The sequence below is a fragment of the Solea solea genome, chromosome 17 (genome assembly GCF_958295425.1).
Source record: "Solea solea chromosome 17, fSolSol10.1, whole genome shotgun sequence".
In the NCBI taxonomy this organism is placed as follows: domain Eukaryota; kingdom Metazoa; phylum Chordata; class Actinopteri; order Pleuronectiformes; family Soleidae; genus Solea; species Solea solea.
In genome coordinates, this window is record NC_081150.1 from 18,529,145 (window position 1) to 18,554,957 (window position 25,813).

Sequence of the window (25,813 nt, forward strand, 5' to 3'; positions counted from 1 at the left end):
TGGTGATTGGTGAGAAATAAATCTGAATCTGAATCAGAAATACTTTTACATTAATCCCCGGGAGGAGATTAGGTTTGTGTTACAGCTCCTCCAACTAAGAATAGGAAAAATAACAATAAAAAATCTAAATAAAAGAAGAGAAAAACAAGAATTATATACAATAAGAACATTTACACCAGTGTTACAAAGACATTTAATAGAAGTCCATACCAATATATAACATAAAAACAGTCAATATAACGGCTAGAACAAAAATGAGTAAACTGGGATTTAACCCACTGTACATAAGTGTCATAATGTGCATATGGACAGTTTATACAGCAGCTGGAACATCGCTTTAAACCGCTATATTTAAGAAGAGCACAGTGGAACTCTATTATTGCACAGTCTAAACAATGATAATTACAGCATCAGTTTATTGTCGTTATTTTTTACAAATGATGAGAAAGTAAAAATATTACATATTCATGGAAGGTCTGATTTGCTGGAATGCATTGGCATGTTTTTACTGCAGATATAATACAATGACCATGAAATCTTAAAGGCTTTTTCACTCGTCTGTCTCAGATTCCTCACGTTGCCTCAGATTACTTCAAAAAAAGGAACCAAAAGAGGTTTTCACTCATTTGTTTTTTTCCCTATTTTCACCTACAGCCCTAAAATAAAACACTTTCCTTATATACAACCAAATATTACGTGTAAATATAAATATTTATCACTGTTTTTCTCTCTATATATATATATATATATATACATTTAATGATAGATGATGATTTTCATAATCGATTTAGTTTGGTCCATTAAATGTCGGAAGACGTTTGTCAAACCTGGAAATGATGATGTTCTCGAATGTCTCGTTTTTGTCCGCAAACCAAAAGGATTGAGTTTGAATGATTTCTTTTGTTATGTGGAGCAAAGAAACAAAGAAAATATTGACATTTAAGAAGCTCAAACAATCATAAATCTTGTTTTAATCTTGAGAAAAGCTTCAAACCGATTCAGCGATTATCAAAATAGTTCGATCATTACCCCAGTTCTATGTAGAACAGATTTAAACACTGTCCTCATTCTTTATGCAAATTCATAAGAAATACCTACAATTTCTCTGTGAATTAAGTGAATTAAGTACAAATAAACAACATTGTCATCCATATCATTCTTTAGAACACAGTTTCATGTAGTAACACTGAAAGTGTAGTCACATAATCTTCATACTGTATATAATCTCTGTGTCTGCTCCACTTTCTCCTCCGCAGAAGCTCCGCCGCCCTCGTGGTCGTCCAGTTCACGCTGCGGCTGCTGAACAAGGAGCTGCCGTCGCTGAGCGAGTCCGAGGCGCCGCCCGCGCTGTGTGGGGCTTTCGTCTTCGTCTGCAGGCAGATGTACAACACCTGCGAGGGCCTGCAGGTCCTCATGCCCCACGGCCTGCACACGGCTGTTGCTGCCGCGTGGAAAAAGGTACCTGCACCTCATCTGTGGATGGATGAGGACACTCTCCACTCTCTCTCTGTCTCTCGCCAGGACAGGCCTTTCAAAGCTGATAGTGTTAGAGACACACAGAGTTAATGAGGTCAGTCTAAAACGTCAATCACAGTGGTTAAAAAAAGTCATTTACACCCTGTTTTTCTTGGGTTACCCACACGGAGCTTTTACTTCCAGGTCTAAAGACTCTGCAAGGTATTCTTTATTCTGTCTTCTTCCTTTTTGGCAGTGAGCCTTGCTTTTTTACAGCTTTTACAGCAATCAATAAAACTTGACAGTATAAAAACTGAGTAAATTATACAAAATAAGGAGTATTACCACTGAGCTCTGTGTTCGTTTTGTTGTTTTCTTTGTGCTCCAGCTATTTCTTTTGTGCAAATCCTAAAATAATGGTAATAAGGTTTTAAAATAAGTCGTATTGTCTCCAACAACTTTATTAAAAGTAGTGTATGAAGTTTAAAATGGTATTAATTTGGCAATTAACCACAGTTCTTTGGTCCATATAAACAATGTAAAGCTCCTCACACTTGTGTATCTTGATAGGGAATCAAATAAATGCCCCCAAATAGTGACATTTTGATGTATTTTTGATTATTTAAAGTCTAAAGACTTCAAAAATGTTACTTCTCACAGACCTTATTAAAAGACAAGCCATTAAACAGAATTTCAGCCTTTTAATATTATTATTTTAGTGGTGATTACAGGTTTTTACAGACTGTCATGTGTCATTTGCTCGATGTAAATCTCCTGTTTATGACTTTTATGATTATTTTCATAATCGATGAGGTGTTTGGTCCATAAAATGTCAGAAAATGTGAGTCGCAAACCTCAAAATAATGATGTTCTCAAATGTCTTTTGTCTGCAAACCAAAATTATTCAGTTTTAATGATATGTTTGTCATACAGAGAAAAAGAAACCAGAAAATATTCACATTTAAGAAGCTGAAAAATTAGAAGATTTGTTATAACTATCAAGATAATTAGTAATTAAGTAAATAAGCACAATTTTAGCCTTTAATATTGATATTGTATTGGTTTATTTAATGTTGCTTCCACTAATCCAGAGTTTAACAGGCTGTCATGATTCATTTGCTCATTGCACTCACTGTTCTCTCCTTTATTATTAATTCTCCACAGCAAGAAAAAGCATCAACGTTGAAAAACCATATTAATTAACCACTGTGATTCCGCTGCTCCCTTTTAGTGTAGAACTCTGTCATTAAAACTGACTATCTTTAGCGAAGCAGTCAAAAAAACCCAAAAAATGAAAACAAAAGCAGTGAAAAGTGCATCCACTTCCATCCTCTGCAGACACAGTTGTCAGAGGAATCATCGGCAGAGTCACTGCTGAGACTGAGCTGGAGACGCCATTAGTATCTCAGTGGCAGATTCTGTCACTCTTAAAAGTCTTCTGTGTCAAAAATTAACTTTTTTCGGCATCAGTCTCCAGCATTTTGCCCTCACACTTCCTTTTGACTTTCCCCTAATCTGTGGTAAATATTAATCATCAGACACTGTCACACATGACCTCTGAGATCCTCACCCACATCTGTTTTCATTACATGAAGAGTCCAGCGACAGTGGCAGTCATTTTGACCCTGATTTTCACTCTTTTTTTTATATTTGTTGTATTGGAAAGTGAGATTAATTCAATAAATCACTAGTTTTCAGCTCGTTAATTTAGTTGGACAAACAGGCATCATCTTGGAATCTACTCCAAACACGACATAAAGTAGTATTATAAACAGACATACAGAAATTAACATGAAAGCATAGACTGTATTAAAAAACAAACAAGTGCTTCCTGAAGCCAAACTGGAAGTAAGAATATGTTGAATCTCCACCAGGGGGCAAAAATAACTCAAACGTTTGAATGGAAGTCTATAGAATTTTCTGCCAAAGACGTAGTTAATGTTCTAAATTGCTCTTTTTTTGCTCTATTCAAAAGAACATGATGTTAATTTAGTAAATTTAAGTTAAGTTTTGAGGATAATAGACAAGTGCGGTTGACAGTGTCTGCAGAAACTGTCCTGCCGCTAATCACACTGTGAATCTTGAGGCTTCAGAACTGGAGTTAGCTTTGCAAAAGCTCTACGAGTTAAATCACACAAATCCACCAGTGAGGTTGAATTAAATAAATGACAAAATCCAATTATGTTTCCATACTTTTCTGTCTCAACATCCCATTATGAATCTGTGGATACGTGGATTTACTTTTGAGTAGAGCAAACAAGGGAAACTGGTTTGTTTACTATGTAGCCAAAGCTCTGGACAATTATTGTTAAAACTCTCAGATGTAAAGCACACATTAGATAAAAAGATAAATAGTCAGACTTTAACTTTCATTTATTTTTTTTCCTCATTCCAAGACCAGTTCCTTATCGGACAGGACACCGACGCCAGTACCTGGAGTCACGGCTGTTGCGTCTTCTTCCCAGGAACTGCAGGAAAGGTGAGGACACACACACACACACACACACACACACGTATTTGCACTGTATTTTTAAGATTATTAAGGGCCCATAGACATGAGAATAAGTACAATTTTTGTTTCATATTGGCTTTTTATCCATGCAGAACCAGCATATTGGAAAACAATAATGTCATAGCCCCACCTCTTCATCACCTCAGTCTTTAACCCTGACAGATGTCACGTACACAAGCTTTCTTCTCCGTTTTTGGGTGTATTTCTGTGGCAGTGTCACAGCGCCACACACAGGCCTGGCATATATAATACAGCATTTATAGTAGTTTTGGGGGGTTTTGTGTGTATGAAGACATTTATGAGATAAATTTATGAAAAAAAAAAAAAATTGTACAGGTTAAGTTATAGTGTGTTTCCGTGTGGATAAGGCCCTATTTTGTAGAATTTAAGTTTCTATTATTATCAGCATAAAAGTCATCTAAATTTTAATTTTTTTTTAAAATTTTGTTTACATATGTAATTTCACATCTCCAATAGTTCCGCCCTTGAAAAATGTAAATGTACACTTCCAGGCCAACCAGGAAATTAGAATATACTGCATAGCCACTAGGGGGTGACATCTTCAAATTCCCATTTGATTTATAACGACAGTGATAAAAGTTTTTTTGAGGAGATAATGGTTGCAGTTCTCCTTCAGTTGGACATGATGCCATTTTTTTTATAAATTACGTTCACATATAGAAGAAAATAGATGATAAAGTAGGTCACATATAAGTGGACATCAGTGTGATTGAGAGCTGGTATCGTCCAATAGGAGCCTGCCAATGAACTTCTGTTTGGTAAACACCGACCCAATTCTGGAGGCTTCTGTCATTCCCAATCCGTAACAAAACCCAATTTGTTCTACACATTTACAAAAGTGTGACTACTTACTTTTACAACTATTGTTATTACTGTCACCATAAAACAAACAAAAAGACCCTTACCATAACCTCTAATTTTATACGGAAAACTATTACAATGAAATATAACACAACAGGAAGTATACGCACTACAGACAACTTTATTATTTTGGAATATATTTAGTGCAATATTATTTTATTCCACAAAAAGCCTCTTGCTTTTAGCTTATAACATAAAAAACATCTGTTATTCATGCAGCAGAAGGTAGTATAAGTAAATCCAAACCATGCAAAAAAACAATTTTGACTATTTTCCACTCTCCCTCTTCCACTCTATTTGCACTGACAGTGAATTTAAGATCACAGGGTGTTTTGTTCACATTTGTTTATCAGGCATTATCTTTATCATTACCACAAAGATAAAGTCTGACAAGCCTTTGTACTGTTTACATTTTACCACTCACAGGATATGTTCAACACATTCTACGTGTTGACAGCACGTCGATGATTGACAGGGGTAAAAAAAAAAAAAAAGAGAGAGAAGAAAATCACGTACAACATTGTTGACATCGCCTTTCCCCTATAGCAAGACGTTGAAAATGCTCCCATAGATTATCTCATGCAGAAGAACACAAATCCACTCCAATGCAACACAGTGAATACCACATTCTCACTCGTTTAACTTATTTGCGTTTCATCTGAAGTAACAAATATTTACTCTGGCTGTTTGCCCAGATGAACTGAACTGATATTGTGTGTGTGTGTGTGTGTGTGTGTGTGTGATTTTGCACATTTCTCCACCTACAGGAAATTACATATAAATTCAAGATCAAGATTTTTTAAAACTACATTTTTCACTTATTTAATTTGGCCCGGGGATTGATTTATAGTTGGCAGACATGACAACTGACGCCACGGCTTTTGTTTGAACAAAGTTTTAAGGTATTCAATCAGACAAGGCAGTAACTGATAACATGACAATGTTTGCTTTTGTAGACACGGGAGTATATTGCCATCTTCAACAGTGCGATAAGATTATGGATAAGCTGGTACCAAACACTCAGATTTGAATTTAAAAAAAAAACATGGTAAGAAACTCCTGATTGAAACTACTCTTAAACAATGACTTCCAAATTAAGGTGAGCAAGTTTTATCAACACATTTCCATAAAAACTTCGCTGACATGGTTTAAAGCTTGCAAAGTTAAATTGGTGTTACTTAACAATTCAGATAGATATAACTAGCTGATAACTAGCTGGCTAACTAGTTATCTAGATAGAAAACTAGCTAGCGAGTTCATGTAAGAAACTCCTGATTAAAACTACTAATAAACATGGACTTTCAAACTAAAGTGAGCAAGTTTTATAAACACATTACCATAAAAACTTCACTGACATGGTTTAAAGCTTGCAAAGTTAAATTGGTGTTACTTAACAATTCAGATAGATATAACTAGCTGATAACTAGCTGGCTAACTAGTTATCTAGATAGAAAACTAGCTACCGAGTTCATGTAAGAAACTCCTGATTAAAACTACTAATAAACATGGACTTTCAAACTAAAGTGAGCAAGTTTTATAAACACATTTCCATAAAAACTTTGCTGACATGGTTTAAAGCTTGCAAAGTTAAATTGGTGTTACTTAACAATTCAGATAGATATAACTAGCTGATAACTAGCTGGCTAACTAGTTATCTAGATAGAAAACTAGCTAGCGAGTTCATGTAAGAAACTCCTGATTAAAACTACTAATAAACGTGGACTTTCAAACTAAAGTGAGCAAGTTTTATAAACACAGTAACATAAAACTTTGCTCGTTTGGTGAGCTTTCAAAGTTATAAAGGTGTTACCCGCTAGCTAGCGAGCAAGGTAGATATAGCTAATTAGCCAGCTTGCTATCAAGTCAGTGTAAGTGTAAGAAACTCATCTTAAACACTGAAAATCATAAAACCTGAATTAATAATCAGCCTTTATTTGCTAAGGAAACCATAAAACTAACTTTTTCGCTAAGAAGTACTTTTATTTTGTCTTGTACATTATCCGTCCATTTCCCCCGTGTCAGACTCTTATTTTTCTCACACAGTGTGAATTCATTGCCCCGCAGCTCACCCTGTTATTTTTTTTCTTCTGTCTGGTTTGGTGACAGGCTCATCTGGGAAGAGACATTGTTGGACAGCCTGCTGAACTTCGCTGCCACTCCTAAAGGCCTGCTGCTGCTCCAGCAGACGGGCGCCATTAACGAGTGCGTCTCCTACATGTTCTCCCGCTTCAGTAAAAAACTGCAGGTGACGACAAAACTCCGAGCTTTACAGTGCCACACCAGTTTGGGAGAGTGCTTTCTTTTCATTTTCAGATGGCTCCTTTGCCTCCTTAATTGTCTTTTACATCATAAAAAAAATATTGTCTTTGCTCCACCACTTTTTATTATAGTTGGAGCCACTTTGCCAGGTGCACTGTTCTTTCACCCCCCCTCACTGCCCGTATTTATAGTCTGCACAGTAGCAGAGCCAAACGCCCTTTAGTACCAGCACAGTCACTGCTGGACTTCCCAAACCACAGTGACTCCTACAGCGATGCGTTTACTTACAGAGGAGCCCCTGCTGGAGCAGTTGTTGGGGGGGTTAAATGACTCGCCTTAAGGACCAGCTCAACTTAAATTCTCCTCCATGTAGTTTCCATTCCCCAAATTCCACACAGTCCTGACTTTGCAGGAGCTCATTCCACCTTTTACTTTTTTTTTTTATAAAACACTGTGTGAAAAATGCTGATAAGCTCTGATATGGCAGCAGAGATTGATCGTGCTTTTTCATCATCCTTTTGGGAACACATTTTGGCTGTGGCTCCGTTTAATCCTTCTTGATGCTATCGGTGTGCCAACATAATTAATAATTGTGTTGTTCAAGTCATTATCATTGACTGGTGTTACTGCAGGCGAACACCACAGCCTGTATACTGAGTATATTATATACTATTTTATTACTTTAGTTTATTACAATCTGTATTAGACATTATGGCTTCTCTTCCTGGGGTCAATACATTAAATAAATCCACAAAAATAGTTGTTAAATATGTAAATAAGTGTGAATGAGTGAAAGAAAACAGACAAAAATACTAAATACAAATGACACAAATCGAGTCTTGCAAATGCATGCACAAAACAACATTTTCTACTTATCGTCCCAAAACAAACCCTCAACATGGAAGAATTTTTAAAAATAAATACTAAATACTGTTATTTGGTCCAAAAACATCCTGAAATTAGCATGTAATTCAATGGTTTTTCAAAGGAGTGTAGGTATTTTGAATTTCTGGAAGAAATGATACAGAGATCATTATGAAAATTAAACCAGACAAAAACTTGACTAAAACCATTTAATATGAACTGAATATCACATGTTGATAAAATTGACATATTTCTTTCTCTCTGCAGGTGAGCCGCTGTGAGAAGTTTGGTTACGGTGTGATGGTGACACAGGTGGCGGCCACTGCTCCTGGTGTGGCAGCGTTGCACTCGTCAGGTACTAATGCACTCGCTTACTGCTTTTACGCACATGAACAAACACATTTCCCATCTGTGAGGCTTAAGGCTCGTATACTTAGTTGTTGTTGCTGTTGTTTAGTCGACTTACATCAAGTGGCCCCCCCGGGGAAATAATCTTTAAGTTGTTTGCTTCAGAATGAAAAAGGAATGAAGAATGAGCCACAGATTATATTTTTTTAAAGTGTTATTATGCTGTTTGTTACAAAGACAAAATTAAATGTATGAATTCTAAGACACAACAAAGAAAATAATACAGAGATAATGTCAGATGGAAAGGAAGTACAGGCATAGACTGAGGTATAAATACTGGCATACGCTGTGTACCATTTGTGAGTGTAAAATTTAATAGTAGAAATGTAACATCATGATATAAATATTATAAGGCACGACTGTAAACGTGGAAGTAGAAAGCAATAACAACAGTTGTTTACTTAAATTATTTTGTCTTTGAAAGCAGAATAACTGTTGCACTGTTGGCATTTATGTTTGTCTGGTGGTAAGCTTAAACAGATTAGTAGTTTCTTTAATGATTTAGTAACTTTATAGAATATTTAGATTCCAAGGTGAAAAATATATATATATATATATATATATATATATATATATATATATATGTATATAAAATATATATGTCAAATTTCAGAGTTCGTTTTTGTTAAATGTCTGTCGTGAAACCGGTGTCTTGACATTGCAGGTTTCGTCCGGGCGCTGGTGGTTGAGCTGTGGTCGACTCTGGAGTGTGGAAGCGAGGACGTGAGGGTGGTCCGTCCCAAACCGACACCCATGGACCCCATCGACAGGAGCTGCCACAAGGTAGCGCAATTCATGCTGTAGTTTAAGTAGTTTAAACCTTTATAAAGATGCCTTTTTTGTTTACAGCTGTAGCACGTAACATTTGTCGGTCGATCCTGCCTCAGAAACGATTTCACAATATCTGTTTGCGGTGCCCTTCGTCAATAGCCTCTTTCAGGCCCTGACCGAGGGAACGCTTGTGTGTATACAGCAGCAGGGCAGGGGTGGGTGGGCACAATCAGTTTTTTTTGAGTCTTCTCTTCTGAGACTTTTCAAAGGCCCTTCTTTGTGTTTTCAGTCACACGCCACCCTGTTTGCAGCTGTCTTACTTTACTAGAGCAATAGTTGCTGTTGCCACCCCCCTGTCTTGACACTTCTTGTGTTTCTTATTTAACAAGAGTTTGAATAGAACAGACTTTTTGTTTATGTATTTAAAAGTTACATATTACAGCTTTAAGTTTTAAGGCAGAATTTCAAGGGTCAGTCTTGGACAGGTTTGGATTTGTGTGTTAGTGTGTGTGTTTTAGTGAAAGTGTGGCCTTTGACAGGAGGCAGGTCTCTCTCTCTCTCTCTCTCTCTCTCGCTCTCTCTCTCTCAGTGAAACGAGAAAAGTGAATACGGTTAAGCAGTCAAGTGTCAACTTGGCTCTGCCACTCGTGACTTTAAAGCCTGTCTTATCTGCGGGTCAGCTGTCTGGGTGACACACATGTGGTCATTTCCCATCCTCCCACATGGCAGTGAAGCCCCTGGACCCGAACATGTGCCGAAAAAAGATTAAACGTGTAATCAAATGACTTTTTCTTACCTCCAACAAGGAGGGTTTTGTTTCCATTGGAGTTGATTTATCTGTATGCGTTGTTACCAACTTCCTGTCTACGGTTTCTCTTATAATGGGCAAAACTGGAAGAAATCTTTGTCAAAATTCATCAGATTTGAACGAAATGTGTTATGTTTAATCTGGATCAAATTCAGATTACAGATTTGGTGGCAGTTTGAAAAAATCCCCAAACGAGATTGTTCTCTCTGATTTCTCGTCTTACACTTTCATTTATGCACTTTTTTCCACTCAGTGTCACCTAAAACACGTAGAAGACTGGCAGGAGCGGACTTGAGTTACAACGATTGTTTTCGTTACTGATCCATCTGCCAATCATTTACTTGTTTGGTCCATAAACTATCAAAAAACGATGAAAATTATCAACCAAACCTCAAAATACCAACGTCCACAAATGTCATGTTGAGTTTATTGTCACAGAAAAGCAAATACACCTGAAAATATTCCCATTTAAGAAGCCGAAATCGGAGGATTTTTATAAAAAAAAAAACCACTCAAACATATTTAAAGATTATGGAAATAATTAGCATCTAATTTAGTCGTATTTTACTAATGGATTAATGTGATAATCCCAAAAAACGACCTCCTCAATATAATGAAAATTAAGATATTTGAGAGGTAATTATCAGCTCTCAGAAACCCATTGATATGAGGATTATGCACATTAAGTACATTTTTACATTAGCAACTGCTAATAATAATAGTTTTTGTCATTTGCAGTGTTTCAAATAATTAAAAATTAGCTCAATTATCGCGTGCGTTTATGGAGCCCCTAAAGGGACATCGAAAAAAAACAAACCTAAACGTTTCTGGTGCACACAAGATACTTTCTCGTGCTCACCAGAAAGTATCTCGTGCGCAACAGAAAGTATTGTATGCGCGCGTGATGTCCCCGAACGCAGTTTTAAGATAATTTGAGGCGTGAAATTAGTCATTTAGAATTCAAAAATGTGGTTTGTGTATTAAGATATGACGTATTTACAGTTTGGCAGCGACGGTATCGGAGGTGATCAGCTCCGCCTCAGCGGACACTCGCTGCGTACAGTGTGCGGGGCAGAGCAGTGTTACCTCGGCCTGTCCTGATGAATGATCCGCTGGCTCAGACATCGCAGTCATTAGATTAAGCCTCATCACAGAGTGTTCCCGGCATAAACACACACATATAATGTTAATTAGAATCACTTTATTGATGTAGCACTTTATAAAAACAGAGTTTAAAACAACAAACAAGTAACAACAAGGAATAAAAGCACAATATTAATGGTGAATACATGATTAAAATAGGTAGAAAGAGGTTTAAAGCGATAAAAACTGTCAATATAAAGTCACATGGATCAATAAAAATGACTAACTAACTAAATTAATAAAAGACAAAGCTCAGAATAATGTATGAAAATGGGTTCGAAGAGGTCACTGATTTGCCAATCAAATTATAATAACAGCAGATTAACTTTCTCATCAATTCCATCTTAATACAACATGATTAGTCCTGATTTCTTGGACCCTGAATTTCTTCTTCTTACCATTTCCATTTTATACAGAATAATAACCCTCATTTTTATGTGTCCATCTCTCCAGTCCTTCCTGTCCTTGGTCAACCTGCTCTCCTCGTCGCGGTCGGTGTGGGAGCTGCTGGGTCAACAGCCGTTAGCCAACAAGAGCGAGTACACCCTGAGAGAAATGCCGACCTCCGTCCCTGTGAGTGTTGTGTCACACGCACACACGCACACACGCACACACGCACACACACACATCCAGGTTTCATGCAGTGCCTCTGTCGGCCAGTTGGGGGCATGTCTGTCCTTTTTATTCCACCCCCCCATGCATTTGTTACAATCCACATTTTCCCACCGTACACTCTGTCAACATGTTCACAGTTTTCTCTTGTTTTTTCTTTGTTTTTTTGTTTTTTTTGTGACATCTTCTGTCTGTCTGTCTGTCTGTTTGTGCTCGGCAGGATTTGATTGACAGGCTGATCTCTGTGGACTCGGACGCAAAGATTCATTCGCTGTTCCACTACGAGCAGTCTCACACGTTTGGCCTGAGGTGAGACTGGAAATATTTCTTCCATGTTATTCAACACTGGTGTGAACAACACACACACACGCACACACACACACACACACACACACACACACACACACATGGACTGACACCGCTCTCTTCATACTGTGATTACCCGGCATTGAGACGATGATGAAATGATCTTCTGTGGATAAGAGAGGGATAATTTGGTCTGCACAGGTGAGAACACACGTCCTAGTTATTTTTTTCAGGTATTTCCGATGGCTCGTAAATAATCTGTATCTGTATCCTGATATGTACATACATGATATACATGGATATAATCTATAAAATCTCAAGGAGTGAGGGTGATAACACACTGTAAATACACTTGTTAAAAACAGGATACGGGTCATTTTTCTGACACTGCACTGCCAAATCGGTTTCTACGGAAGATCAAAAATCTTCTTAAACGTTTAAACGTTGTTTTCCCTAAACCAACTATAAACTGTGTTACTTTTGGCAAAGTACTCAAGCGGCAGAATACTGTTTGTGTTTTCTTTTATTGCACACAGTAAGCACTTTTTGGCAGCACGTCACAGTGTCCATGTTCACACTTGTTGCTTTTAATAGTTTCCGGACAGCAGTCGAGCTCTTTGTCCTTCGTCCTGCTCGGATAAATTGAGCGTTATTTGGGGATTAATTGACGGAGAAATCATTCGGATTTGCTGGACGCATCATCGAAGCGGCCGAGCGGAACAGAACTGGACCAGTTTAGATTAGATTTCACACCTCTGCGGGCTCGCATGACGTCGGACGGAACGCTTTTGACCTTTTTCCTTCCACGTTTCGACTAAAATCTAATCACTGGCATCATTGAGCGTTCCTGAAGTGTAGAAACAAAAAAAGAAAAGAAGCCGCAATTCTTTTCCACCTCCCTTCATTTTCACAGGCTAATGAGCTGAAATCCCTCTTGCCTTCTCACTCGTTGCTAAAAGCCGCTTTGTTGTCATGGCAACAGTCACTATTTCCCCAACCCTATCTCACATCGACTCGCTCTTACACCAGGTGTGTGTGTGTGAAAATAAATAAATGAATAAAAAAAGAAAACAGGAGCAAAGTTCATCTAAAGCTCAGCTCTGATTCTCTGAGCTCTGTCTGCAGAGAGGAAAACATTCACCGTTTTTGTTGTACCTGGAATTCAGATGATTAAAAAGTTAAGTTTGAATGAATATTAACTGTTTTCCAGGCCCGGAAATAGTTTGGAATGAAGTAAATGTTTTTGGAAACATACGAAAGTTAATCTGCAGCAATGTCAGGCGAGTGCGTTTTTAATAATGTGTAGCTTTTAAGTGACAAATATAAGACGGGATTCAAAAGAGGGACAAAGTCTAAATGGCCTCACTGTAACAAAATGTCCTCACTTTGTCAACATGTCCTCTATTCATCAAAATGTCCTCACTTTGACACAATGTCCTCACTTGAGCAACATGTCCTCATTTTGACAAAATGTCCTCACTTTATTTAAAATATCCTCCCTTTAACAAAATGTCTTCACTTTGACTAAGTGTCCTTGCATCAACAAAATGTCTTTGCTTCATGAAATGTCCTCTCTTGACAACATGTCCTCACTTGAATGTCCCCACTTTAAAAAGACGTCCTCTCTTTGACAACATGTCCTCACTTAGGATGTTATTGATGTCACAGTGACTGATGTCAGGCGTCCCTCTCACTCCTTGGCGATATGCACATTTCACACTTTTCTGTTTGGACATGTCCTGTGATTTTAAAGAAACTAAAAGTCTTTAAATGTGTACAAAACAGACAGGTGAGACATTCACTTCATCACAAGCGGAATCGGAATGAATGGGTTAAATGACAGTAACAGCAGCCCACCTGGCTTCATCTGACACAATTAGACGACCAATTTTGATAGAAAGCTAATATCCGGGGCTAATTCTGACATAATGAATTGCCTGGGGGAGCAGGGAAGACAATATACATGAACTAGATTGTTGTGATTAACGCCGGTGACAAAGCATATGGCTCCTTTTCAGCCGGCACTAAAAGCACTTTAAATTAAAGTGTAAGTACGTGAGATTTATTATGATTTTAATATAGATTTTTTTTTGGTTTTAAAGCTAAAGCCACTGATGCGTGCTTGCTATATTCCACAGAGCCCTTTCCTCTCTGCAGGTGCTGGACCACATATATATATAACAAAGAGCTTCCTCAGGCTCTGAGTCAGTCACTTTCTGTGCCGCTTTTAATGTCTCCAAATTCCTCTGGAGCTGAACAGTTGCTGCTCGGTGTCATTACCAGCAACAGAAAATGAACCGTGCAGCTTTTTTTCCGTCCCCCCCAAAAGGCTCCTACTTAGCAAAAGCTCACAATTGGCTCCAGCAAAGCTGGCAGAGAGAAATGTGTTGACTGTTACAGGACCTACAGACACAAACAAGGCCAGAGGAGACAGACACAGGGAAAAAGTCCAAAAATGGGGGGGTTTTGTGCAGCATTTATAGACTTACTCTTTGTTTTTTTGTCTTGTCTCCATTGTGTCACTGAAGACTGCTCAGCGTGCTGTGCTGTAATCTAGACTCGTTCCTGCTGCTGGAGAGCCAGTACAACATCTGCTCCACGCTGCTGCGGAGTCAGAGGGAGAACGTCGCCGAGCCAGACGCAGACGACAGGTACGACGAACACACACACACACACAAAGTCTTAAATAGTTTTATTCTCCTGATGTTTATTTGCACAGATTATCATGAACACAAAAAAAGAGAACGTCATGCTGTTTTATTACTCGGCGGTGTTTGATATGTGAGCCAAGTGCATCATTTATCCGGAGAAGCACTGTGGTGCTTCTAACTAAAGCTGGGAGAATGAAAAAGAAAGAGAAAACAATAATGTCTTATTGGTTTTTGGTGTTTTTCTAAGTGTTTATTAGGAAAAAAACAAAACATTAACAAATAAAAAAAAAAACACAAAATGGCACAAATGAGACAAAAAAGTACAGCATCTTCTCACGACATTAATATTTAAAGAGTCTCTTCAGCACAGTCCTTGAAGAAGCCGTTCAGTTAAACATCTAAACATCAGTTTCAAAGGTTTCCTTTGAATCAGTTTCCAGTTTCCTCTGACCGCATTCAGGCCTGTTATTAACGTCCATCACACAGAGACGGCGCTAAGAACAGGCCAGAACCTGTTCACAGGTGTGTTGCATTAGCGACCGCCCTCTCAGCTGACTAAAGGTGTTATTTGCCCCATATTTCGCTTCCTATCGAGACAGAACCACAACATTAACCTTCGTTTTTCTAGTTCACATTGTGTTGTATGTTACAGCAGCGCGAGTATTGCTTTGATTCACTCGGCTACTCCAAACTCTGAAATTAGTGTTGTTCCGATTCCGATACCAGTATCGGAAATGCCTCTGATACTGCCGAAAATGTGGGCATCGGTATTAGCGAGTACTGGAGTCCATGCACTGATCCGATACCACGTAATTTATCAGAGCTCCGCTAGCTCAGTTGCGCTGTGCTGTTTTAGAGGTGTGAAGAAGAACTGATCACCCGACACCTGGAGACAAGGAGCTAACGTTAGCTCATCATGACGGCGGTTTGGCAGTATTTACCAGTTAGCTCCGTAAGCGTTGTTAGCTGTTAGATGCTCTCGTCAGCCGCGCTGTTTCAGACCAAAATCCCAGCCCCAGAACGTGGACTGTGTTGTGATTGGCCAGCCAACGAGAGCTTTCCCACTGTCCTGTGATTGGCCAGGTACCTGGAAGTGACGTAATTGGTAGGCCAGCTCTCAGATACACAGCTCCCCCTCTGGCACGGTGGATGCTCTGCATCTCAGCAGCTACAACGAGAGTAGTTCTTCTTCTTCTGCGGTTGAATGTACGCAACCGGATGTGCCCGGACTAGTGCCGCACCAGGAGGCGCTACGGTGGTGAGAGGAGTGGTGAGTATTACTGGTGACGACATCAAATTACGGAAGTGCCGATCCGCTTCGCAGAGCCCAGGAGGTTGTATTGTATTGTTACAGCAGCGCGAGTCGAGCTTGTCCCCCAACCATATTATTTAGAGGGTCACAGTCTCTCCTTCAGTAGTTCGCTGCTGTGGGCAACCGGGCTTACTTGAGTACAGTTGAAGACGTTTCCATTGTCATCCAAGAAGCTTCTTCAGTTCTGACTAGGATTTGTGTGTGTGTGTAGACCTAAAACTGCACGAGACCTTCTGATTCTGACGATTCCGGGGTCCTGATCTTGCATGGCTGGTTATTCCACAGACAGAAGTGGGAGTGGAGACAGCCCCAAAATCTCCCCACAACAAGACATTTCACTATCACAATGACTCTGAAGCTGTTAAATTAGGGTAAAAAAAACTGCATAGTTCTGCTTTAAAAGCACTCATACTCAATGTTGTCCAATTTGCGATTATCTCACTCAAGCGGGATATCGTGGTGCGTGCCATTTGTAGTCATTTGTCTGAATTTACTCCACAGGAACATCCCTCTCAGGGTCCAATTCCAAACTCAGAAAGTCAGAAACTCAAACTCACACAAACCCTGACATAAGATTGGTATCAGTGGTATCAGCACATTGATACCATTTATCAAATGCTTTATCAGTCTCAATCTCTTGAATCTTGTTTTCTTTTTGTTGATATTATGAATGTTTTATACATGGGGATAAACTGTATGTGGAGCAGTGTCTTGACAAAAAAGTTCTCCCTGATGCGGTTGCCGAACACAGGTTTGCCCTCATTTTTATTTAACGGTAATTAGGATTCCCAAACTTTGCAACCTCGCCGCGTCTACACATTGTTAGCTGCTGCAGCAAGACACCGTCCGCGACTCTGTGCCTCTCGCCTCGTTACTGTATCTAACTGGATCAAAACAATACGGATTTTTTTTTAAAGGTGCAAGGTGCAGCAGGTGCTATACTGAGCTGACAGTCATTAAACCGTCCTGTCTACGTCTTTGAGAGAGAGAGAGAGCAAAATTATCATATTTTCCAAAAATGTTAAACTATTCCTGAACTTTTCTGTCAAAGCACGTTTCCTAAGCACGCGTCTTCTCTCTCTCTTTCTCCAGCAAAGGGTAAAAGCTAAAAGAGACTTTTCAATAGCTTCCGCACCAGGTGTGTTTAACCCCTCACATCATCGTTTGCTGTCCTTGCCGCTCTTGTGCGTCGCCCCTGATGTGACGGAGCAAAAATAATCTTGTGCTTAGGATGAAAAATCGTTGGCCTGCCTTGTCAAAGCGAAATGAAATAAAGCAGAGAGACAGTGAAAAGGGAAAAAAGGGCCATTGCTGAAAGTGGATGTTCAAGAGCCTCTCTCTCTGTGTATTGTAATGGCTGTCACGGCTGTGACTATTGCCTGTCCAACCAAAAACACCGACTTACATCACATGGCTGAGTGCTGCTTTGGAGAATGATGTCTTCATTTGTCTTCCATTGACCTTCTTCTCTTCAGGCTGCCTCTTCTTCTCTTTCCTCTCATTTTCAGTTGCATCTGAAGTTTAATTTTGTCATTTTCTTCCTCTTTGAGCCTTAAATTCTTGTTTGGGTTTTACACCGTGACCCTTTTTTGACATCCAAATTTACCCAGACTTAATTTCACTGGAAACATGTTATGTAAATGACATTTTGTGGCAAAGAGGCTCTTGGAAAGAGCTCCGTACAAGAAGACAGTCCAATTTTATGACCAATTTCAGGCCCAAATTACCTCAGCTGTGAGAGCTGCGCAACAAAAGTGCCTCATAATTGGAATATTCCGATCTTATCTGAAACTTAAAATGGAAATCGTCTCCTTTCTTCTCTAACCTTGCAGCAATAATATAATCACAGTGCATGTAAGGTTTGAAAAGTGCTTAACAATGCTTGAAATACTGACCCAAAAATAGCTTATAAGCTGAACAGTTTGCTTATTAGATGGAGGAAGAAATAAATACTAAAAACTGGGCCTGGACCTTACCTTGTGTGTGTGACAGTGAGTGTTGTAAAAAACTATTCTGGTTATTTCGACCTCTTTTAGTGTGATAGAAAAGAGTTAAATTATTATTTTGAGTATGCGTCTATTCATACTAGTTTAACACAGCTGCGAGATGCTGGAAAAGCATTGAAAATGCCCTTAAAAGCGCTTGAATTTGAACCCTGGAACCATGATACATACAAGACAAAGTAGAGTAAACTGCAACACTATGTTTGCATTAATAACAAAGTTTAATTTTAAGAAAAAAGAAGAAGCAGCTACTGGGAAATTAGAATTGCAGTGATTTATGGCAGCCATTTATGTTGTTGCCCAATTTAAATTAAAAACACTAGACAGGATCATATATTTCCATACATATTCATTTATAAAAAGGCTGAAGATGAGTTTTAGAATTTTAAGTAAGGCCTCTGCATATGTAGAGTACGCAAAATGTCCATCAGATTTCGTGGTTGGCGGACTAGATTTACCAAGAGCTAGTCTGCACAGCAATGCTAACATGATGCTAATGCGACACTTGCACTTCGAGTGAGAACACTATCTTTAGCCGGTGTTTCCCTCCAGGCTCTTGTAAACTCTTGTAAACTCTCAGTGACTCTCTGGAGTAAAGATGAAGGGAAGCAAAGGATCAGATATGTTCAGTGACCAACTAACCCTAAAGGCCCTGGTATACTTCCGCGTGGACCCAACACGCACTGTGCCCATGATGCAAATTGTGTCATCAACACTATATAGTCTGACAGTATAAACAGTTGTTTAAATGTGCCTCTTTACCCAACTTTTTTCCACAATTCTGACTCTGAGTTTTGTATCATAATGGCTTTAAATCCACAACCGTCATTTTGAGAGCCATAAAGTGTTATTTTTAACCTTTCTTCTCTTCATCTGCCTGCAGGACATTCATCATCGACAGTTTGTCCGTGGAGAGGAATCACGTGCTTGTTCGCGTCAGTGTGGTGGGAGGTCCATCAGAGAGGCGGCTTCCTCCTCGAGCGCTTCAACAGGTCAGATTAGCTTTATTTTTCCACTCTAAAGTCTTCAAAATGAAAGTCCTGGCCAAGAAGAATTGTGAGTTAATTGCAGAAATGACATCACTTGAATCAGAACATTTAGAGGTGGACACAGAGTGGTTATGGTTGCACACAACAGTGTTTTTCTTTATTGTCAGCCGTAAAAAAGACTATTTTTTTTAAGCACCATTTAAAGGCTGTACACCCACAGAAACCTTTTCCGTTGCATTTCTGTGAAGCTTTACACTCTTTATTTCCTATAGATTCAGCAACAACGGGACATGAGTGCATTAACGGCAGCTTATCCATCACCGTGTTGCTCACTAACACTGGAATAGAGTGTCGTGTAGAGCAGAGATGAAGGAGGTTTTCTTCCCTTTTTTATTGAAAGTTTAATTGATACAAACGAATGAAATAAAATGACTCATAAACAGATGTGATAACCAGAGCAGTGCAGAGATGTGAGCATATTTACAGAAAGTGACATGTGTTGTTTATGTTTTAAAACCATAAAAACACCTAAATGTAATAAGGGATTCTTTATCTTCTCACTCCAGGGTGACGATCCTTATCCGTGGCCCATGTTTTCCAGCTACCCTCCGCCTCCCTGCTACACGCTGAATCCACCAAAGATCCCCCATAACTCACAGGGTATGAGAAAATGTCAGAGTTGAAGATGATATTAACTGGTGAATTGCTGGGATTTCACCTATCTTTCTTGTACACAGACTCTGAGTTTGCTGCATTTCTGGCCTCGGCTAAAGACGCAAAGACCGATGAGAGCTGGATGGCGACGTGTCGCAGGCTGTACTGCAGAGTCATGACCTCTAAACCCGCCGTCGTCACCGGACAGGGTGAGATAATGTTACACTGTGTGGCTGTGGATTTTAAATGTACACAATGTAGGATTTCGACCTTCAAAATAATCAACTCACAGCTTGAGAACTTCTGCTTTTGGCACCGTGCCACAACTTCCAAATTCTACTTTACAGCACACATAAACCTAACAGTGCAGCAAAAATGAACGGGACAGGCTGGATTCAACTTGTTAAAGTTCACTGCGCACTTTAAATCCACTGAGAATCCAGTGCTGTATATTGCAGAACTTGTACTGAATGTATCTGATCCGTCGGATATTCTGCTCACTTTGAGCACACTTCATAGCAGTGATTCTCCTCCACTGCCTCTCTGGATCTGTGGGGATCTGGTCAGATGTTCTCCCGTTAGCCTGTCTCTGACTCTTTTGGATCACCATCTTCACTTTTATGATGGAAACATCCGGATCAGAGACGAGTTGTCTGACATATCGCCTGATTTATGTGCTGTCTAGTATATATATATGTCTATAGAGCTCCGGTAGCTCTACACCCTCTGGCAGGAAACAATGCTTTTCACCTCTGTAGACGTATATATGGTGGAGGTCAATCACTGCTATTAAAAATGTGCTCACAGTGCACAGAGGAAGACAGGGGCGATGGGAACTTACGAGCAACAGATTTCGTGGTTAGCACTTGGCAAATCGTGGACTTGGACTAGATTTACCAAGAGCTAGTGTGCACAGCTAATGCCAGCATGACGCTAATGCGACACTAACACATCTTTAGCCGGTAGACTCCAGAATTGCATCCATTTGTTTCCCTCCAGGCTCTTGTACAACTTTCAGTGACTCTCTGGAGTAAAGATGAAGCGAAGTAAATCAGGAAGTTGAAGATGCATTATAAGCATTAAGACATGTTCAGTCTGTCAAGTTTTGCGATATATCGGTCGATCTCGGTGGATTTAAAGTGTACAGGTTGAATCCAGCACCGGTCCTTTCCATTTTTGCCTGCCAACAGGGACCGACTAACTCTAACCCGGAGCTCTATAGAGTTCGTTAAACATCATCAAGGCTTGGTTGTGTGACCTGAGCTCCCGGAGTTCTATAAGAAAGAGCTGATCATTTCAAATGATGAGCTGTGTCTAAGCTGAATCATCTGCTCATGTCGTCTCTTGTGCTGCAGGTGCACCCTCCTGGCGCCTCCATCTACGCTCATACCACGTCCATGAACCTTTTTTTAAAAACTCATCACCGCTATTGACAGGCGCTGTGATGCCTGCTTTTTTTCCTCTCTCGTAGGAGTAAAAAGTGGCAGATTGAGTGAAAAACAAGACATTGAAATGAAGAAGGGCTGTCATTAATGCACATACTGTACCGTGATTGCCTCCTTTCATCAGAACACTGTTGAACTCAGCCCTATTAAAAAAAAAAAAGAAAGATCTGCACGCTGCTCATTTAAGGCTTTTCACTGAAAAGGCCGTGATGATCCAGATTTATTTACCCGTCGCTTCATTAATCATGCACAAACTTTTTTTAAAAAGGAAACATTCACAGAAGGAAAATTGTACCTTTTATGCGCCTGTCTGCTAAATTAACTTTAAGCTTCCCCGGCAGTTTATTGAACATTTAACTCGACGCAGTGATTAACACTTGTGTGTTTTGACTGTGTTCCATTCAGCTGCGAGACAAAAATGATTAACTCCACTATCTCCTCGTCAGAATTACTTGTGATTAAAAGTGTTTGTAATGTTCAATACCTCTCATCTCGTCAGGCTATTGATCGCTTAATGGGTCTCCGTGAGCCGCGTGTCAACGAGACGCGCTCAGAAACACTTATGTTCGCTATATACGGATATTTATAGAGGCTGTGCAATATAGAGTGTCCTATATCCTTTTTTTCAGCACAACCTGATGAAAAAAAAATATACATTTTCACCAACTATATGTGAATGTGAAAAGGTACCGTGACAGGAGGTCTGTTTTTGACAAGGATGGTTCAGCAGAGGTTGTAATGCAGAGGAGTTTTATTTGGCATATATCCATCTCCAAAGTTGACACCATGTGGGTATTTACAGTGAAAAAAAAAGTATAAATATAAAAAAAAAAAAAAAATCCCATTCCAACCGATGGGTCAAAATAAAATAAGTGGAAAAAAAAAAGGAATCACTAGTAACTCAGTGATACTGTAGACAACCGAAAAGCGACAACATGGGCCTTTATGCAACAACACTCGAGTTTAGAGGCCAACTCTTCATTCTGCGTCCTCTCATCTCCCTCGCCCCTCCCAGACTGAAGGAGCTGCCTCTCGACACACACACGCCGCTGCGCTGCACGCTCGCCGCCGCATGATGCTGAGACACCAAGTCACAGCATCACACTATATAAACGCACATGTTTAAAATAGGATTGAATTTGTGAAATATGGAAATACGTCACAGTTCAGAGTTCACTTGGCTCATTTTTATGACTTCTGCGCAATTATTGCTACTTTATATCACGACTAAAAATGCGATATGAAATGAATCATAACTTTGATGATATAAACACATAAGAAGATGACAACAATGCATTTTTTAAAGCCTGAATATGTGACCTATACACACGCCCCCAGGATGTCCATATAAGGAGTTTGACTGAGATCATACTTAAAAATAAGGTAAAAGGTTACCTACCAAAAAAGTATTCTGTATTCTAGCTGCTTCTTTTCTCTTTTTACATAATTTACATAGAGTTGTAAAAAAATTTGTTGTATTTTTTATGGCTTTTTTTCATTATTTAAACTGTAGATTTGCTCATAAATGTGGTCACGTTCTGCCTCACAGTTATGATCACTGACCGCTGTTTTTCTAACACTAACACACTTTTACTAACAACCACTTAACATATAAGGGGTTTTTATGTGGAGTTATATTTACCGATACGTTTTCCTTGTCTGGTAACATGTGAAGAGTCTTTTAAGTGTGGGGCTTGATATTTAATATAGATTTAAGGTGATTCATGCTGTTATTAGTGGCTTTTCAAAGTCACTGACTGTTCAAGGGCTTTATAAGTCAAAGTACTTTAAGTGGACTAAAAGCACTGTCATCAACCAAGCAAGTGCATATTAAAATGTACTTACAGGGAAAAAACCTAATGTATCTGTCAAATTGAAAACTTAAAACTTCCATACATTTCAATCCCCACCTTTTATGAAAGTGGATATTTATTTTAGGGTTGTATTTAAGTTGGGCAGCTGATGACCAATATGTGTCGCAGAATTGCTCCTTTGTTAGGCAATTTTCTCACTCTCTCTCTCTCTCTCTCTATATATATATATATATATATATATATATATATATATATATATATATATATATTCATATATGATAAAATGCAAGTCTAAATATAAATGACACATTAAACAGCACTTATTACAAGTTGCATTTTGTGCCCAAAAACGTGTAAACTGACTGAATAATATGTAAAAAAAAATCAGCTATCGGCATCAACCACTTATTATTATATACAGTAATTAATGAAAATTTAATAAAAGAATGTGTAAAAAAAGTGGCCATGTAAGAATTATTACACTGTACAATTATGGATATAAGTCAGAAAATATGCTGCCCAATTAGTCATTTTAATCATTTAATACACTGGTAGGATTCACAGGTAGGTTTCATTCCATTTTCCCCCACAGACCATCCATGAAAGCACACTATATTGTTTTTTTACAATGAATTACTGTAAAATAAGCCTCAGGTTAAGTGGCAAAATGTCACTTATCCCACAAAACGGCAGCGTCGGCAGCTCCTGTTTTGCTCGTGAGCCGCTGTGATGAATCCTCGAGCCTGTTACTGTATCATCACTACATGTATATAAACTCTCTAAAATATGAGAGTTTATTCGGGGTCAGTGAGACGCAGTGAAGCCATAAATTGAGCGGCTGCACATTTGCAAACCGGCGTGATGATATTACTGTACCTGAGCCTGTGGCAGCTGAACCGTGAACCCTCTCTGCGTCGTAAACACTCCCAGTGTGACGAGTGAATCTGTGCTAGTTTGTTTTAATGTGCGCTTTAATAAATGTATGACTAACAGAGACTGTAGTGTTGTTTTGTTGCATAAATGTGTTTTTGGGTTTTTCCTCCTCAGTGCTGGCTGACCTCCTGGACAAGGTTGTGGCTCATCTGTCCAGCTCCACCACAGAGTGTTTCTTCTCTCCGGCTCAGTACAAAGGTCAGTGCAGAGCAGTAGCAACTTCCAGTTTTTTTTTAATGGGACAGTGGAGACAAAGACGTGGATCAGTGGAAATTTTGGCTTCAATGTACTTTGTCCTAGAGCCAATATTTCTTCAATCTTCATCAACTAACAGACCTTTATCCTCCTCATCTAAACTATTCATTCTTGTACACCGGGTTCCCTCTGGTCCTTGAAATCCTTGAACATTTGTAAATTTGAAAAAAAAGTTTATTCTGACACAAAGTCCCTTAATAGGACTCCACACTCACAAACACACATGTTTGCGCAGCATTCGTAGTGAAGACACTCAACGCATTCCCTAACCCCTTACCCTTACCTTTACCCTTAACCATCACACACTTAAAACCAAGTCTTTACCATCAAAAAGCCCCTTGAATGTCCTCACTCCAAATGGTTTATACAAGTTTATACACACACTCACAGAGATACAGAAGAAGAATGTATTGCCTAACCCCTGGTGTTTTTTGTGTTTTCATTGTGTTTTACTGATGGTTTTCTGGTGTTTTAATGGTGTTTTTCTGATGGTTTTCTGGTGTTTTAATGGTGTTTTACTGATGGTTTTCTGGTGTTTTCATGGTGTTAAATTAAACTCTGACGGTATTGGACAAAACCCTAACCATCACAACCAACCAACACCCAATTCTAACCCTAAAACCAAGTCTTTACCCTCAGAACATTGACAGGATGTGAGGACCAGTCAAAAATGGTTTATACAGGGTCCCCATGGTCCTTGAAATCCTTAAAAGTTTGTGAATTTGAAAAAAGTAATGTCAAGGCCCTATATGGCTTTTCTTCATAGCAGTGTTACAGCACCACATAGAGGCCTGGCATATGTACTACAGCGCTTAGAGTTGTTTTTGTGCGTTTTGTGTGGATGAGGTGTTCACAGAAAACAACAAAGTAGATGAAGATTGCTCAGGGAAAGTTCTGTTTCTGTGTGGATTAGGCCTAAATCTTGAAGGGATCAGTTCTGCAACCAGGAAAAAATAATCACAGACACAAGATACAACATCTTATTTCATGACACTATACTGATACAATATGGATATATTGTCGAGCTCTATAGGTCAGGAACGATCTGGTAGAGCACTCAGTCTAGATAAATGGTAGTGATATGTGGAAAGACTGTAGAGTAGTAAAGTAGAGAAATATTGTTCTACAAAAGGGATCTGCATTTAAGTTCATCTGTCAGAGCCGCGGGGCAAACCACGCTGGTTGTAATCCCGAATGAGGAAAAGAAAATCTAAGCACAGATTATTAAACAGATTGTAAAGCCCCTCAGAGGTACGACATGTTTTTATTTGGTCTATAAAGTAGATTTGATTAACATAACTTGACCCCCCCCAAAGACATTGCATGGGGGAAAAGGGGTTGGTCAGGTGTTTCTGCCTTCGTCAGCTCAGGGGACTCATGACTCAGCACGCTGGTATCAGAAGGTGTGAAGGACTTACGCCTCGGGCAAGATGTCAGACGACTCAGGAGGAAGAAAAAGTGTTGCTGAACTTTTGGGGATTTTGTGTTTTAGCTGAGGTGGACGTGGAAGTCCCAGCGTGTTTTTGTCTACACTCACTGTCAGGGTTGTGTTGAATAAATAAATAAATAGAGCTGTTTATTTATTTATTTATTTATTTATTTTTTCAACCCCAGGATAAAATGTTGTTATGTTTACCAAATGAAGGAAATTAATGATTTCATTTGGCTGCCTTTGTTTGGTTGCCAGCGGGGGAAAGAAAAAAGAACCTGATCACATTGAGAAAGAAACGCTGCTAA

The 25,813-nt window shown here is 39.1% G+C and overlaps 1 protein-coding gene across 1 annotated transcript in view; it reads left to right on the plus strand.

The window, feature by feature from the left end:
• Positions 1–25,813, plus strand: part of tbc1d32 (TBC1 domain family, member 32) — a 71,767-nt gene that overhangs the window by 16,209 nt on the left and 29,745 nt on the right. Inside the window, exons 17-28 of the mRNA XM_058614184.1 lie at positions 1,257–1,458; positions 3,852–3,934; positions 6,956–7,094; positions 8,240–8,327; positions 9,045–9,163; positions 11,556–11,675; positions 11,935–12,023; positions 14,549–14,671; positions 18,870–18,978; positions 19,542–19,635; positions 19,713–19,838; positions 23,936–24,019. Coding sequence (XP_058470167.1) covers positions 1,257–1,458; positions 3,852–3,934; positions 6,956–7,094; positions 8,240–8,327; positions 9,045–9,163; positions 11,556–11,675; positions 11,935–12,023; positions 14,549–14,671; positions 18,870–18,978; positions 19,542–19,635; positions 19,713–19,838; positions 23,936–24,019 — 1,376 coding nt within the window. The remainder of the gene's footprint in view (positions 1–1,256; positions 1,459–3,851; positions 3,935–6,955; positions 7,095–8,239; positions 8,328–9,044; positions 9,164–11,555; positions 11,676–11,934; positions 12,024–14,548; positions 14,672–18,869; positions 18,979–19,541; positions 19,636–19,712; positions 19,839–23,935; positions 24,020–25,813) is intronic.